Here is a 17,822-nt window from a genome sequence, read left to right on the forward strand (position 1 = left end):
TGGCATTTTTTTAATAACTTCATAGTATGACAAAATACTATACCATAATATATATTATTATATATCTGTCACCGTAACGCCTTAAGTGGCGTAACTTTGCAATATTTTACAGAGTATTTTCATCCTACCATATTAGGAAATGCGAATTCCAAATATGGAATGATTATACACAAGCGTCCTCTAATAATAAAAACAAACATGGCTGCCACCAAGGTTTGAACAAACTCCACACAAAGTATTTTGCTGATTCTGTTCTAAACCTTTTGGATTTCAGCACTCCCATGATGTATCCTTGGGAGGAAAAGATGTATAATAATAAGGTTATTATGAGGATACCTCAAAGTATGCACTCAGACAGTACACTGTCGCATCGACCTCTGTGCAGATACTCCCGCTGTATTATATCCATACATACTTTGAGATATCCTCGTAATAACCTCATAATACTTTTAATATTTTATAATATTTTTAATTAGAAATACACATTTCTTTCAGTATATACCTAGCAATAGAATTACTAACCATAAGACTTATGAATGAGCCTCTTGATTAAGAAAGTAACAGGAGATCCATGGATTGAACTGACTATTTGACTATTTGACCACTGATTATTAACTCATCTGTACAGTCTGTACACTTACCGCATAGATATTACCCAATGTGAAATGATTGACATTGAGATCAGTGGAGATATCTAATGATGCATGTATAAGCACTGCAGCTTCAGGTGAATGTCGAGCTCTGTGTAATACATTGGCCATATTAACCAATGCTACATCTTTATGCTCTCTGTAACCAACAAATGTATAATAGTCAGTTTGCTGTTCTGTTATTACCACATATGTTATTAAACTATTTTAAAATGATGATACATATGTATGATGATTTAACGTTCATCATTCATTCTTGGAGTCTGGGCTAGAGTTCATTCCACTAATTTGCACAAAGCCTAATAGTTCAAAGGTTCAGTAGATGCCTCTGTCAGTGTAAGTAATCTGTTGTTCTGGCATGCAATGATAAACAACTTACAACAAGCATACAATACATCCATACCCATAATATTAAAAAAAAACATTCAAAGTATTGGACAGGGCAAGCAGTCTCTATATTAATGTCTTACCTTGGAGAAAAATGCAGAGCCCTTCTGCAGCATTCTATCACCTGATATGAGTTTCCTTTAATTCTCCAATAATATGCAGCTAAATTATAGAGCACCCAGGACGTCTTATTCTATGCCAAAACAGATTGAGAACCAATGAGAGGCTGGATACATGTAGCCTTATGTAATATTCTTATTAATACATTTAGTTAAAGTAATTTTTTTCACAAGGTCAATAGAAAACTTGTCAGAATGCACATACACAAAAAACTGTAATTAATCAAAAGATTAAATAATATTTAAATAATTATTTTGCCGACAGTAAACTAATCATTAATTATTTCCTCAATCATTTTATAAATAATTCCCTGTTAGATGAGTAGTAAACAAAACTGAAATGAGTCAGCCATTTTGAATCAGAACATGAAACAAATGACATGAGAGTAAGGAAGTAAGAGACTTCCTTAGAATAGGAAAATACAAGATTCTATTTCTGCTTTATTTTCATGTTTGATTTTGATCAGACAATGTATGTCAGAGACATGGCTCTATAGAACAGCATTTACATATGACCATTTTGAATCCGATCTGAACAAATATATTAGGCTTGTTAAATATAGCTGTCCATGTATAACCAAGATCTGTGTTCGGAATGGCAGAAATGCTCGATTCTGATGTATTTTAACAATAAAAGGATCATCATTCAGCCATCTTGAATCTGTTCGTCAAACAAACATATGTACATATGTGTAACATCATGTATGATGTATCTATGAAATATGGCTCTGGAACAGCAATTGTTAAAAAAAATGGTCACCAGTTGGCTATTTTGAATCTGATCTGAAAAACAAAATGATTTGCAACAAGGTCTCATTATGTCCAATGTATGTACCAAGTTTGAACAAAATCCATCCATACATGACCAAAATTAGGCTCCGGAATGGCAGAAATTTCATTTGAGGGGGAAATTTACCATCATCAAATGTGTATAACACATTATTAACCATAAAAATGTCTTCCAAATACTTTTTTTAGCGTTTGTTGAATCCCACATGTTTTATCGCCACTACAACGCTATGACCATTGTTTGTCCTGTTTTTACGTTTGATAATGTGAGATCTCAGAGTGGAAAAATGGTTTATTTACAGTATAATTTGACTACAGTGTTCTCCCCAGAAAAATGTATCAGAGTGGCGGCTAATTTGCATATAATTTACATATCATTAGCATATGTCTGGAGATAAAGAAAACAATAATGACAGGCTTGCATGGATGAAATTGTGTCTTTATTTTTTAACAAATTTATGTACAAGATTAAATGAATCTGCTGCTGTGTGATTTCTATGTAATGTTGATTCTTCGGACTTTCATGGAAGCCCAGTGATCTGCAGCTTTTGAGAATGCCGTGATTTTCTTTGCTTCCCACTTCTAATGACATGGCCTTCTTGTGCATCTCCGAGTGTGCGTGTTTATCGATAGCATATTTCGTAATATTTATACATGGCATAGAATTCCATACCAAAGAACTATTTCTGGATGTTTTTAAGTTGAATTTTCCACATATGTGACACAGCATTCCTAAAAGATAAGAAATAGGAGCGAATCAATACTTGTATTTAAAAAATATCGTCACGATCAACACGAAAATAAACAAATTGCCACCATTTTGAAAAGTCGCTAAACTAAAAAATTGCCACGATAAAATTTACCCAACTATTTCAAAACATAATACTAGTATTAGTTATTTTGATAAATCGTAGCCAACAATTTTTGAACTTCCAGAAAGAAAGTCGTTTCCAAAAAAATGTTTCGACGATCGGCAAAAAATGAAGCCATACAAAAGTTTACTAAACTAGGTCAAAATATGCTTCCAAGTAAAACGCTACAAATAAATACTTTTTTTACCTTTGCCATCGGATGTTTCTCTCAGCCACGTATATTTTGTTGTCCATTGTGCATCAAATCCAGAGTTTACTTTTTTGCACCTTTCGTTGTAACATCATCTTGTACCACTGCCGACAGGGGTACCGGTGACCGCGTGGGTTTATCGATCGCAACCAGGGGCCCAGCAGGGCGTTCTACGCGGAACCACGATGTAATATTTCTGCTGTTTGACATCGTTGCTTCTTCCAGCCGAATATGCTACTGAGAAAATACTCGCTATTACCCCAATTAAATAGGGCAAAAGTGTTTATTTTCGAAGTACGAAGCTGTATTAGTCCATTGTCTTTGCGCAATTACTGACATGTTTCCATTCACACCTGATTTGGCTCACAGTACCGGACGCTGATGACGCTGACTAACAGATTCGCACGTGTATTTACAAGCTAAAACAAAGAGTAACAGGAAATGCCACAGAGTAGCGGGCAATCTCTCAGAGTAGCGGGCAATCTCTCAGAGTAGCGGCATAAATAATAGAGTAGCGGCCCCGCTACGCTAAAACGCTTTGGGGAGAACACTGGACTATTTACTATAAACATGGATTAATCACGATACTTTAAGTAAAATATTGTTAATAAATCTTATGAAATGTCTGTCTCATTTAATCCGAGCAAGGTATACATGTTGTTAAATAAAATAACATGATATTAAACTACCTGACAGCTGACACAAGCTATTCAAATATTTGCTGTCATTCACATACACAGATTACATTGTTGCATCACATGCTTGGTGATAGAAATAATTTTGAAAGGAAACAAATTGTGTCTGAATGCAATACAGTTTACCCAATAAAATGAGTGTAATTGAAAGTGGCATGCAAGCAGGAACACCTTTTGCAGTCTATCTTACCCTTTGTAGTGCTTTATAAATGAGATGTCCAAACTCGTCGGTATCATCTTTATAAGTTATTGCACCTCTTAGGCCAGGCTCTGCACTATCTGATATGTTCTTTCTGTACTGTACACCCTACAAAACCATTTCAATAAAGAAAGAGATTAATTTAACATGACTTGACATGACATGACAGAATCGCAAAGAACTACTTGGTAATAAAAAACCAATTTTTGTCTGAATATACTTAGTATTAACATATATGATTTATAAATGAAGTCTGAACATGATCGCTCAAGGCATGTCAGAGATATGGCTTTGGAATAGTATTTATTAAAACAAAATGGCCAACAGTCAGTTATTTTGATTTGGATCTGAAGAACAAAATGATGTACATTAACCTTTTCACCACCAGACTTTCTTGCTCAAATTGTTCTGCATTTTTTTCTTATATTCTGGAAATGCACCCTAATTTTGAAGCACAGACAGAATTTGAGTCACTTTTCAGTTTTTTACTCAAAGAATTTGGGTATTTTTGTCCTAATCTTCAGAAGGAAAGTGCAGACTATAAACAGCACTATTTTGTGATGAAAAGAAGTACATATGTGTCCAATGTATGTAAGTTTGATAAAAATCCATCCATACAAGACTGAAATGGTAAATTTAATGAATTTTCAGCACAAAAATGGCCGTCATTTGGCCATTTTAAATTGGATCTTGAACAAAATCATTATATAGCATATATATCCTAAAAGTTTGAATGCAATCTGTCCAGGCATGTCTGAGATGCAGGTAAGAATATACATACATGCACAGAGGTCAATCCATAAGTCCTTGTATCTGGACTGTGTTTGAATGGCGACTTATAAACATCAACACAGTGTGAAAGTTTCACTAGGAAAAAGCTGGGAAAAATCTAAGTTTGAACTTCCCTGACCAACTGTAAAATTCAAGTGGAATCATTCACCCAGCACCCATTTTTCAGGTACTTATGATAAAGCCAATTACAGTTTTGTAAACTTATTTATAGTAAATTACATTGGTATTCCTGCATCATTTTTTACAACCAAATTATACTTTACATTATTTATGTACAGCTTTCAAAGTATGCAAGGCATTTGAAATATTTTTTCCCAATAATTTGAGTATTTATTTTAGTATGTGCCACTTCTACAGTGGTAGTTTCAAAATGGTAACAGTATGAAACCAAGACAGTCAACATTAAAAAAAAAATTAAAAACATTTTTTTAGGGATGAGAGTGCTCACAAACCTGCCTCTTTAAATAATTCATATATAATTCACACAGATAACAATCACTCAAAGTTACAGCAAGTAACCATAAATAAAGTTTAACATTGGTGACAAAGCAGACAGATATTCTAATAATCTTTTCATTCATTTTCATTTTGGGTAAGCCAAAAATTATTGATTATTATTATTTTTCAAAAACTACCTATAACTATAACATGTTTTGTCAATCAGCAACCATTATATGGAGCAGGTTTCTTTCACAAGCTGTTGCTTTCATGCATGACAAATAAACTGTACAGTTTTATAATCTCATAAAAACATCACTGAGTAATATTTGTTTGTTTAAACACCCTATAATAGTGATTGTCCCAATGTCATTATGAATACAATAGAAAGGAAAATTACAATGTAACCTGACCCATAGCAAGTATTCCATGCATGCAAACAGATATCAACCAATAGTGAGATGCCACATAAAGTAGAAATCATTAAAAGATCCATGTACAATACATGTATTGACATTTATACCTTTTACACAATTTTTAATTTACTAAAAGGTCATCTTGATGAATTTTGTACTTTGTGTGTTTTACATTTAAATACAAATACACATATATTCATAATGATATGTAATATTGTATCATAAAATATGCAATTAATAATGCCATCTAAATGTCAGTTCTCTTTACAGCATTGCATGATATGATAATAGACTCATATACTAATAACACTAATGGTTTAAAAAATAAAATTATTACAGGTTGTATAAAAATATATTTTTTCGCAGATGTTAAACAAATTAAGTAATGCCACTAAAAATAGTTGGTGGCTTTAGTTGGTAGAAAAAACATTTTTTCTTGGTTGTTTGCAATCAATTGTTGAAATTCAAATTCACACAATTTTTTGGATGATAAAAATATTCTTCAATAATCATATTAAAAGATTCTATGAGCTCTAATATATTGATTAAACTAATTTGATTTTTTCTTATATATATTTAGGAAAAAGTCAAGAGCATTCATTCCAAGCTAAATTTTCTAGTTGATATATAATACAGCTCAACCTTTTTACCATCAGTTTCCTTTTTTCATCACAAACAGTTCTGTTTATAGTCTGCACTTTCCTTGGGACATAAATGGCCAAATGTTTTGAGTATATAACTGAAAATTGATTCAAATTTTGTCGATTGGCTCCAAAAATAGGGATTATTCCAGAAATATTAAAGAATAGAAAAAAAAAATGTGAAAAAATTTGGGCAAGAAAGTCTAGTGACGAAAAGGTTAAGGAAAACCAATTTTAACCAACCTTTAAATGCTCAAATGCATGAATACTGAATGGCAGCTCAAGCACAGTTGAACAGTTCGGCTGTTTTAACTTCTTGGGTAACTTAGCATTCAGATCTATATGCTCTTCAACACTGAAATACAAAAGTTGATCATTTAAGGGATATGTAAATGCTAAGCAAAGTTCCTGAAACAGCTAAGGGTCCACAGTTAGGATGCTAGTCAGCTGCTCAGTGTGTGTGGTATAAAAATGGAAGTGTACTAGTATACTGTAATGAAACAATTCATTGTCAATGTCAATGACAGTCCCCATTTGTAATTTGGCTGAATCAACATTTGAAGACAAAAAATTATAGATAGATAGATAGATAGATAGATAGATAGATAGATAGATAGAATTTTTTTATTTGGAACGTACCAATGAAATCTTGAGTAAAAACACAAAAAATTATGTTCTATCTTTCCAAGAAATGGTAAAGGACACATAAATAAAACCAATATGTCCTGCAGTTGGTCATTTTTAATCAAATCAAATCATAAACACCCGACATGCATTAGTAACCTACTGAACGAGTGAAGACAACACCAATCAAAGAAAGCTTAGAAAGAACTCCCGTGTGCTGAGAGTATTGGAGACACATTAAAAATTAATTAAAAATTACTTGAACTTGAGATATTGATGGAAAAGCTTATGCAAATAAGGTAACTAATATGAACAGATTTAAGTGTAAAACTAATAAGGTCTGCACAATGTAAAAGTAATAAGATTTTTGTAATATAATATCTATGTACCAAGTTTCATTGAAATGTGATTAGAACCAAAAAAATATTAATTATTATGCTAATTAGTGAATTAATATGAACAGATTTTAACCCAAAATTAATCAGGCTGCCTACTGTCCTAGAGCATTTATGTACCAAATTTTATTCAAATGTGATGATCAGTACTTGAGATACAAGTATTAATTAATTAATTAATTATGTTAATTATGTTAATTAGATGATTAAGAAGCATAAATATTTACCAAAAACTATTATGGTGTATAGTCCTAGATTCATTGAAATGTGGTGATGAGTACTCTTTAAAAGTGTCATTAAAATCCAGTGAGTAGTTCTTTAGACATCAGTGCAACAGCCATGGAACAGCAAAAAATTAACTAATTATGAAATTAGGTAATTAATATGCACAATTATTTACCCCAAAATTAATCAGGTCTCTGCATAGTCCTAGAAGATCTATGTTGCAAGTCTCATTGAAATGTGATGATTAGTACTTGAGATATCAGGTGAAAAGCTGAAAATTAACTAATTATGCTAATAAGGTACTTAATATGCACAAATATTTACCCCAAAACTAATTAGGTCTCTGCACAGTCCTCAAGTAACTATGTACCAGGTTTCATTGAAATGTGATCATTATTGCTTGAAATATCAAGAGCTGAAAATTAATTAATTATGCAAATTAGGTAATTAATTAATATGTACTGAAATTACCCTAAAAACTATCAGGTCTGTGAAGTGTCATATGTCATCTATGTACCAAGTTTTATTGAAATGTTATGATTAGTACTTGAGATATCAGTGGAAAAGCCGAAAATTGATTAATCATTATGTAAATTAGGTAATTAATATAAATCGATTTTTACTCAAAACTAATCAAATCTGCACATTAGTTCAGAGCATCCATGTGCCAAGTTTCATCAAAATCCAATGAGTAGTTCTTTAAATATAAGTGGAACAGTCATGGAACAGCTGAAAATCAGTTAATTATCATGGAAATTAGGTTATTAATATTCATGGATTTTTACCCAAAACTAATCAAATATGCGTATTAGTTCAGAGCATCCATGTGCCAAGTTTCATCACAATCCAATGAGTGGTTCTTCAGATATCAGTGGAACAGTCATGGAACAGCTAAAAATCAGCTAATTATTATACAAATTAAATAATTAATATTCATGGATTTTCACCAAAACCTAATCAATTCTGCGCATTATTACAGAGCATCTATGTACCAAGTTTCATCAAAATTTGATTAGTGGTTCTTGAGATAACGGTGGAACAAAAAAAGTGACATACATACATACATACAGGGTAGCTGCAAAGACTGCCTTTTGTGCTTCGCACACGGGAGTCAAAAATTGGTTGCCAGTCAGGGGTCTAAAAACAAATCCCCATGCATACACAATGTACGTCCTCATTATGACTTGTCTTTGTACTGGGATGTCCGGGAAATGATGTTGAATGAATAGAACTCAAAATAAGTGTGATTTAAACTAGGTCAAACATCCAAAGGAATGACTTGGGTTAACTGACTCATGGCATTGTGCTACGCTTATGGGGTATATTTTATTACCACAAGTAGCGTTATAGTACTCCAGGCTTTGTCTTTTGAAAATGGCAAAAAAACAAAAAATTGCTCTTCTGAACACGGCAATGCAACTAGGGGAGCTACGCTTTTACCGGTAATATCTCTTCAAAATAGTATGAATTGAGAGATTGATAATTACATGTAGCCTTTCTGGGACTTGATTTGGGTGAGTGACAGGAGAGGGAAGTGACCACCCACCCTTGAAAGTAAAAAAGTTACTCTCCAGATTTAATGGTCTTCAGGTGGAACATTATCAATTTTGAATATAAATGTTTAGTGTCTCAAGTGCAATATTTGTAACATACCGGTAGTTATTAAAACAAAAAATTTTCGCCTGAGCATAACACACATGCTTCAATCTGTATTTTGGATGTTGAAATTTCCAGAGTAAACCAAAATAGCCACCAATGTATCATGTTATGGGTATAACCAGATTGGTAACTAGACATAGCTGTTTTTGACCAAGAAGTAGTTAGACACTCAGATATCAGTGCAAAAGTAGGACATATAGTCACACATTTCAAGTTTGTGAGGTTCAGGTAGCACCTCCCTGTCATTGTGCACGCAAGTTATCTCTCCAACCCCATTCCTGGTCCAACAGGGACTAAAACGAAAGTGTGAACAGAATGTTCAGAATTATGAATGGAAAAGATTACAACTGCCTCAACTTAAAATGGTCAACTCTTAATGTATTGTTTTAAGAGAAAATTAGGACACTCCTTATGACACTCGTTATCTGATTTTGTGATCCAAATTTACCTCATCTCTGCATTCTACTTATTCAACCTTGATTGTTTAGATATAAAGACATAGTAAAGTCCATGCACTTCAAATAAAATCAAAACAAGTGCCAAGGTTGGCACCAATTCAGATAAATAAGTGCAGAAAAAGCTGAAGATATTTCATTCTGGTCAGACTGATCAATAATAAAAAATAATGAATTTGGTATTACAAAAAACACTGGAGAGGGATTACAGTTGAAGTAGGTAGGATAAATAGCATGTGTCTTGATGAAACACAAAAACAAGTGTAAAGTTATTTAATATGGCAGAATGAATTTTCTAAGAGTTAAGAGACAGTTTCACACAGCATATAGGCATATCTAGCGGGAAACAAGGAATAACATGAACATTTGATGATCACAGATGGATTATTCATAGTCTATTTTTAGTACAAATACACTAACTACTCGAGGGCTTTTATGATTCATTCAGTCCATATGGATAAAAATTAATCTTTACACAAAATGACACACATACACAATGCCTGACTTTTAGAGAAAGTAACTACGGTAGTTTGTTGATTAAATGACAGAATGTAATATATGGGTGAGTTATTGTTTGATAATTAGTTACAAATGCCAATAACTGGGAATAATAAATTATTGTTTTTAATTTACAATATGGTTCAACAGTTATAAAGTTTATTTCTGGGGAAATTGAAAGTGGCAAAAAAGTCACGATTTCAAGTAGCTCAAATATCTTATTGTAATGTTTCAGTAAATTCTCCGAAATGGAAGCCTGTTAGTAGCAGGACAGTACTAATGCATTATGGGCTACTACTATGTGTTATTAATCCAGTGAGAAATCTGTAGAATTAAAACAGTATAGCACAACTGTGGATAAGTGTACATATAATGCTTCAGACAGAAGTAGGGAAACACTGAAACATTGATATTAATTAAACATGTCAGGTATATGTAAATAAATAAATAAATATATAAATATAAATTAGAAGGCGAGGAGCATTTTCTTATCAGATGCAAAAAATATGAAAATGAAAGGCAGATTTTATTATTAACTAAGTAAAGTAATCAGACAGACTGTGATAAACTGATTACCAAAGGAAAATAATATGCTAATCAGGGAAATCTGTAAATTCATTGATAACTGCTTCAAACAATGGAAAAACAATATCAAATTGAGACAACCAGTTGCCTCATAATAAAAAATTAGCTAATTCTCATTCAATATTTTGTTCTTATATGATTTTCCTTTTTTTTCTAAATACATGTGATATGTAGTGTATATATATTTTTTTTTCCTTGTTATCAAAATCTCAATGTTCAAGGATACAAGTTCAATAAGGATTACTATTATTATTATTATTATATGGTATTAGGTTAATCTTTACAAGGAATGTAGGCAGTACAACAATACGTATAATACCAGTAATAACAAAGAGGTGTAACAAAGAGGGTGTAGCTGGTATATATCAAAGCTCTATTACTGGAAATATATTTGAAAAATTACTAAGAATTTCCTGAAAATATTGAACAAAATTTAACACGGTCACCATGTACATTGAAAGACTCAAGTTCATTAATAATGATTCCTTATTAAATAAATACGATTACTACAGCAGAATATGGAAAAGAAAATTATCCTCACTAAATTGTTCCATAGCAAAGTATTCTTTTGCCCTGTAATTCCCAGTCTATGACGCAGACAGGCTACAGTCAAACTACATGTACATGAAGTGATGTACAAAGACATCATACTGTACTCCATATTGTATAACCACTTATAGCCTTCATATCTTAATTTATGACAAATACAAGCCCATTTATGATATACTAATGTGTGGACCATGGTCAAATACTCCAGTTCAAGTGCACAGTTATAATAATTGAACAACTTAACCTGTCCAATAAAATGTCATAAATAGACAAATAAAAAGATGGATAACTAAAATTTTCTACCAATATAAATATGTATTAATGTTATGTTACTTACTCAATACCCTTATTTTCTAGTGGTACAACTGTACTGGTATATAAATCGTATTCTGGCAGTGGTTTCTCTGCTATCATACAGTCTCCATCAGTATCATAATATTGCTGTTCAATATTTGTATCTGATTTATCATCATTCTCATCAATTTGAATTTTTTGATTCAACAGCTCTGTTTGCAATGCATGCACCGACTCTGAGCGTTCAGCTTGACGAATAAATTCAATTAAATCATATGGCTTGCGTAGATTGAACACTGAATCCAACTGAAAAAAAAAAATTTTTTTAACATGATCAGTACAATCAAAAATTGCAAAAATGAGGAGAGTGGCAAAATCATCCTCAGTGTAACAAGCAGGTAATGACTTGTACTATAATGTTCGTCTATGGGATTAAACATTGAGAATCATATGGGACACCATTATTCACGCTGATTACATTATTAAAGAGTGGTAGTTTTTGCGCAGCATGTATTCCTACTTTGTGTAAACCACCATCCTTTAATGTCTTTTTTTTTATTGCATTTTTAATCTATTAACTTGATGGTTAGGCTTATAATATACAGGGATTCACCTTGGCAATTTTCAATTACTAATTATATCCATCCTAGTATCCATCCGTAAGTGGCATACTTATGTGATAATATTAGAGATATAGTATCGCTTGTTTATTCATGGTCTTATTTCAGCTGACATGCATACTGGAAAACCATTTATTTTCAGTGGCATTTCATTTCACTATTTTGACTTTTTTAGCATATTTACTGGTTCATGAATTTGCTGGGGGAAACAATGAGTTACAAATGTATATCGTTATTTTGCATGTTCACAAAGATTTAATTTAGTAAAAATTATGTATAAGCAAAAATAACAAAATTAAAACCCAGTAAATATCCAAGCATTTACAGTTGTATGATGAAAATTGTTAGTTCTGAAGCAACAATAGCAAAAATAAATTATCTATTCAAATACAAATATTCATATAGTTGTATATTTTCATACTAAGGGAGAAAAATCCATGCTGGCTTAGCCAAACAACAAGCTGACCATGACCTTAAGTTTTTTGGTACAATAAGGGTCATCCGTCTTGGAATTGTAAACAATGTCGGACAAAGCTTTCAAGTGTTATGACACACATGTAACTTGACTATTAAAATTATTTGACATAGATATGGGTTGCTAAAAATTTAATGAGTTATTTTATTTACTGGCCCATGTAATAAATGTAAGAAATTCATTGGAGTATGAATACAAATACAATGGAAGCCACACAAAACATACACCAGCCTTAAGTATGTTTGTTTATGTGTTATTTCCTCAACCTTCTGTTAAACTGTTGTGGACGTGACATGCACCTGAGGCTGGAGTTTTTGAGGATTTTCAATCTCCATGAATAGAAGTGAACATGTAGTTTACATTATCCTTGTTATTTATATCAGATTGCGACTGTTTTGAATATCACTATTACTTTGTATATTTATTGGTAATATAAATGACCAATAACCAGTAAATTGTCATGCTATACATCTATATTTAGTGTTTTTGCAATTGCTTATATTTATAAATAATGTCAATGTAATGTGTTGAAGACAATAAAGTAAATATTACCCATTTTATAAAAGAGAGAGCACAGCCAATGGGATAATTTAATGTATAGTAACTGTTTCCATAGAAATGACATGTACTGGTACATGACATGAATACCTTACCCCAGTAACTACAATTCAAACTTTTTCAACAGTTTTTTTTAGTATTATATTCATTTGTCATAAAGAATTTTAGAAGTAATTATGTATTCATACAAAATCATCTATCATGAATGATGTTGAATAAATAAGCTAGGTTTCCCATTAGAAAATGATAGAGAAAATGATATGGTTGTGTCAATTTACTATGATGCATTATTTAGTATCTGTATCTCAACATATCTTGCAGTGATGGTACATGTTTCCTTTTTTGTAACATTTTCATTTTTCAGTGTTTTATTGAAGAAATATTAATTAAATCATACAGAAATAACACCAGAACATTGAATGAAACACATACAACTCAAAAGTCAGTTTATCATTATTTCACATTAGTTACTGGTGATTTGTGACAACCAGAAATCCAATTTATATCTTTTCTGGTGTTGGGCATAAGAAACAATGAAAGGGGCTAATTTTGTTTTTCTTTCCCCCCTCATGATGTAATTTTTTGTACACTATTTGGAATATTTTTTTCCAAGATTTAGCATTTTTTTCTGTTATTGGTCCGTGCAAGATTTTTCTTGTGTAATTATTTTTTTCCCAATTTGGCCACCATCCTCTTAGAGTTTTTAATGGTCAACCCCTTAGGAGTATTTTTTTTTCTCACTTTATATTATTTTTTAGTTTTTAATTTTATATAACTCCCTACGGTGGATGTTATGTATTAATACAATTATCATTACTCAAATCACAGCCCCTCAACAACAAGGGACTGTGTTCAAATGCATGGTCATATATGAACCAGAACAGTATTTACACAACAACTTGTTGACAGGTCTCAATCGCACGGTTACCGAATCAATACATTAAAATCCAAACAACGAGAAAGTTCAGTTACGGTTAACGACAGCGATTGAATGGGTCATTAATTTAAAGATTTTATAGAAAATTGTGATAACATAAACAGACCGGACACGACAGTTTGACCTTTGTTTACAAATGCGATACCAAGATTTCTTTTCAACTTTTGCTGTAAATATCTGTACCAGCTATTTAAGACTTGACCAGTTTTCTATGAAATGCTGAATTAATATTAAATTAACACGGTTGATGCAAAATGACATGAAACCTCGGGAAAATTAAAGCAAATTACGACGGAAGACAACAAGGTTACTGGAGTGGAACTCGAGTCGGTAAGGACACGTCAGTTTTTACCGTAAGTTCAGAACGATTTCGCCTCATTCCGAAGAAAAGCATGCAACAATCGTTCCAGAAATACGCCAATACTCACATGTTGTGTTACCATACCATCTTCGGTTACAACCCAATGAGTACTTGATAGCGAAGGGGGTAAAATTGAGGCCTGAACGACCAAGACCAGCATGACACTAGCCACCAAGTCGGCCATCTTGGCTTCAATGGCTTTATAAATAATTAATTATACGATAGTTTTTAATCCATTTAATAGGCGCATTAAATATACGGGTCAAAGCATACAATAATTAACATTTCTAGCAAAATAACATAATTTGCATGCATCGTGAATATTCTTTTTGTGTACAAATTGGAGAAAACGTTACTTTTTGGCCTTACGTTACATTCCTCTAGAGGGCGGGCTATTTCGTAAATAGTTTCTTAAAAGATGGCAGCCGTTGTGAAGTAAACTGTCGATCTGTTATCGTGTCAACACCCTTTCTCCAAGTTCAAAATAGTGTAATCTCAAATAACCTTAAGGCCATTCTCGTAAGTATATCACAGCTTTGGAAACATCACTGCTTTATACACCATAGCACATGTGATACCAAATACAATGATTCTTGGTTGTTTTTCGGGGGGTGGGGGTCGCTACAGTACAAAAACCATATGCATATGCCGTTGCTGTGAACATCAATTCCAGTTATATTGAGTGATCGTAATATTTTTCATTGAATCAGGATCAATTGTTATACTGCTCTGATTCTAGTCTAGATTGATTCAGTTTGTTGCATTCATTGATTATTATCAAAGGTAGTATGAAATGAATATTTCAGTGCTACACTTAGTATTTAGCGAAAAACTTATATGTAGAATCAATGATTTTAGATTGGGGTTTGCAAGAGTGTGTTATGCGATGAAGATCTCACATGAATTGAATGAGTCATGTGAGTTGCAATGTCATCTAAGTTGTTTTGTACCTTTCCAATGCTGTTATGTTATCAACAAATACAACCCACATTTTTTGTTAAAAAATAACAAAAGGGGGTATATGGGCTTATGTGATAGTAGCAGTTGAGTCAAAGCATAAATACAAGGCAGAATTTCATATGTTGAAAAAAACAGCCAGCGATGAAGCTGCTTGGTCTGATCAAGCACATAATCTTGTAGTTTAGCATTGACTCGAGAGTAGGGCTCTATACGAAAGTCCAACATTTCCAACTATTTCATAATGGCCAAGTGTATTTTAAATATTACTATTCCAATATAATATTATTGATTTTGGTGTTTAGTTTTGTATATTACTCAGTAGATACTATATACAAATTATCTTTGGTAGTGTATATGTTTAAACAGAACTAGGAGTCATCACCTGTGCAGGCGCGGCCATAGCATTTTGCTTTTGCGCGTTGTTACTGTTGCTTGGGACTCAATTCCCGCATGACCTCTCCTCTTATAGTATTACCATACACAACAGTAAATGACAACGTTAAGTGAGTATATATGTGTGATCCAACAATCCAATCTTTTTGTTTACACATGAATTGTGTATATTCCAAAATATATATTCTAAAGTGCACCTTTCTCCTGAATGCTTTTTAACTGGTATCAAAATAAAAGAACTGGGACAAAACGTTGTTGACAAGAAACAGCATTTAGGGCAAAATAACTTTAACTGGGATGAATTGACATTGAAATTAATAATCACTCCAAACCCACAGAACAACAGGAAATTGACAGCAAGATAGTGGACCAGCAAGCTTAAGTACTAGAGATCACAATTTTGAATGTGTTTGTATGAATCCACATTAAAATAAATAAGATTTCATCTTGCAGACTCCGCTGTTGGTGCATTATTTTTGTAAAAACAATTGAAATATTGTGAATTGAAAAATCAGTTTGCTGTCAATATTCATAATGATTGCATGTTTTAACAATGTGCAATGTGACCAACACTGGCACTGTTATTTCCAGGTTTTGTTTGTGCTATGCCTGACGTTGATATCTTTTGAACCTGGGCTTTGGTATTGATTTATTGAATACCAAAAAATATTTGCTGCAGCTAAAACTATAGGAAATCACTTATATCAGAGTTGCTGATATGATCTAAACTGTATATAGTATATGGATAAAAAATAAGCTTACAATCATCAGATTATGATTACTGAAATCCGTCTACTTTGCATGCTTCATTCAGGTTGCCAAAGTGAATTTATGTGATCAACAGCTGATGTTTTGAGCAGAGAATATTGATTCACTCGTACAGCATGCTGCACATCAAGTGATCCTTGTAAAGGGATTTATTGACTTTTTCTTATTTTGTTTTTCTAAAATAAATAAAAAAAAGGTAAAATGTGGATTGGAGAACTGATCCTGAAAATATTTGTTTTAGTTACTATCACAACAAATCATCACTTTTATTTGTTGCTAGTGTCATGAGTTCATCAAAAATGGGAATTCATTCAAAATATCCTGACTGAAAATGTATTGGTGATAAAAACAATCTGTAGCTACAACATTGGGTATTATAAAGCTGTTGGATATCAATCTACTAGTTTATAGTTGAATTTTGTTTAATTAAAAGTCTCCAACAAAATTTTGTTCAAGACACCTGTCAGACACCCCAAGTTATTTCTGTTTAAGACACCTGTCAGACACTCCAAGTTATTTCTGTTTAAGACACCTGTCAGACACCCCAAGTTATTTCTGTTTAAGACACCTGTCAGACACCTCAAGTTATTTCTGTTTAAGACACCTGTTAAAGACCCTAAGTTATTTCTGTTCAAGACACCTGTTAGACACCCCAAGTTATTTCTGTTTAAGACACCAGTCAGACACCCCAAGTTATTTCTGTTTAAGACACCTGTCAGACACCCTAAGTTATTTCTGTTTAAGACACCTGTCAGACACCCTAAGTTATTTCTGTTTAAGACACCTGTCAGACACCCCAAGTTATTTCTGTTTAAGACACCTGTCAGACACCTCAAGTTATTTCTGTTTAAGACACCTGTCAGACACCCTAAGTTATTTCTGTTCAAGACACCTGTTAGACACCCCAAGTTATTTCTGTTTAAGACACCTGTCAGACACCCCAAGTTATTTCTGTTTAAGACACCTGTCAGACACCCTAAGTTATTTCTGTTTAAGACACCTGTCAGACACCCTAAGTTATTTCTGTTTAAGACACCTGTTAGACACCCTAAGTTATATCTGTTCAAGACACATGTCAGACACCCTAAGTTATTTCTGTTTAAGACACCTGTCAGACACCCAAAGTTATTTCTGTTTAAGACACCTGTCAGACACCTCAAGTTATTTCTGTTTAAGACACCTGTCAGACACCCTAAGTTATTTCTGTTCAAGACACCTGTTAGACACCCCAAGTTATTTCTGTTTAAGACACCAGTCAGACACCCCAAGTTATTTCTG

General features: G+C 32.6%; 2 protein-coding genes and 1 long non-coding RNA gene across 6 annotated transcripts in view; 1 reads left to right on the forward strand and 2 right to left on the reverse strand.

Moving 5' to 3' along the window:
- LOC100372806 (tetratricopeptide repeat protein 17-like) overlaps positions 1–14,614 on the reverse strand; it is a 30,155-nt gene extending 15,541 nt beyond the window's left edge. For all 3 annotated transcript variants that reach the window (XR_014929875.1, XM_085500942.1, XM_085500941.1), the window contains exons 1-6: positions 14,491–14,614; positions 11,516–11,778; positions 6,432–6,543; positions 3,893–4,009; positions 1,121–1,230; positions 642–789 (exon numbers count right to left, since the gene is read on the reverse strand). Coding sequence is in view for 2 of the 3 variants with exons in the window: in XM_085500942.1 (XP_085357068.1) it covers positions 642–789; positions 1,121–1,230; positions 3,893–4,009; positions 6,432–6,543; positions 11,516–11,778; positions 14,491–14,607 (867 nt within the window). In the remaining variant the exon portion in view is untranslated. The remainder of the gene's footprint in view (positions 1–641; positions 790–1,120; positions 1,231–3,892; positions 4,010–6,431; positions 6,544–11,515; positions 11,779–14,490) is intronic.
- Positions 2,361–3,086, reverse strand: LOC146750858 (uncharacterized). Its single transcript, XR_014929876.1, has 2 exons — positions 3,005–3,086; positions 2,361–2,677 (listed from the first exon to the last, which is right to left on the reverse strand). It is a non-coding gene; the product is annotated as an uncharacterized LOC146750858 (long non-coding RNA).
- LOC100372958 (uncharacterized) overlaps positions 10,059–17,822 on the forward strand; it is a 30,212-nt gene continuing 22,448 nt past the window's right edge. Inside the window, exon 1 of one of the 2 annotated variants that reach the window (XM_085500940.1) lies at positions 10,059–10,108. The gene's annotated coding sequence lies outside the window, so the exon portion shown is untranslated. Of the gene's footprint in view, positions 10,109–14,825; positions 14,943–17,822 lie in introns of those variants that run through there. The other variant, XM_085500939.1, reaches the window with a different exon arrangement.

This window comes from Saccoglossus kowalevskii, chromosome 1 (assembly GCF_978046115.1).
Source record: "Saccoglossus kowalevskii chromosome 1, keSacKowa6.1, whole genome shotgun sequence".
In the NCBI taxonomy this organism is placed as follows: Eukaryota; Metazoa; Hemichordata; class Enteropneusta; family Harrimaniidae; genus Saccoglossus; species Saccoglossus kowalevskii.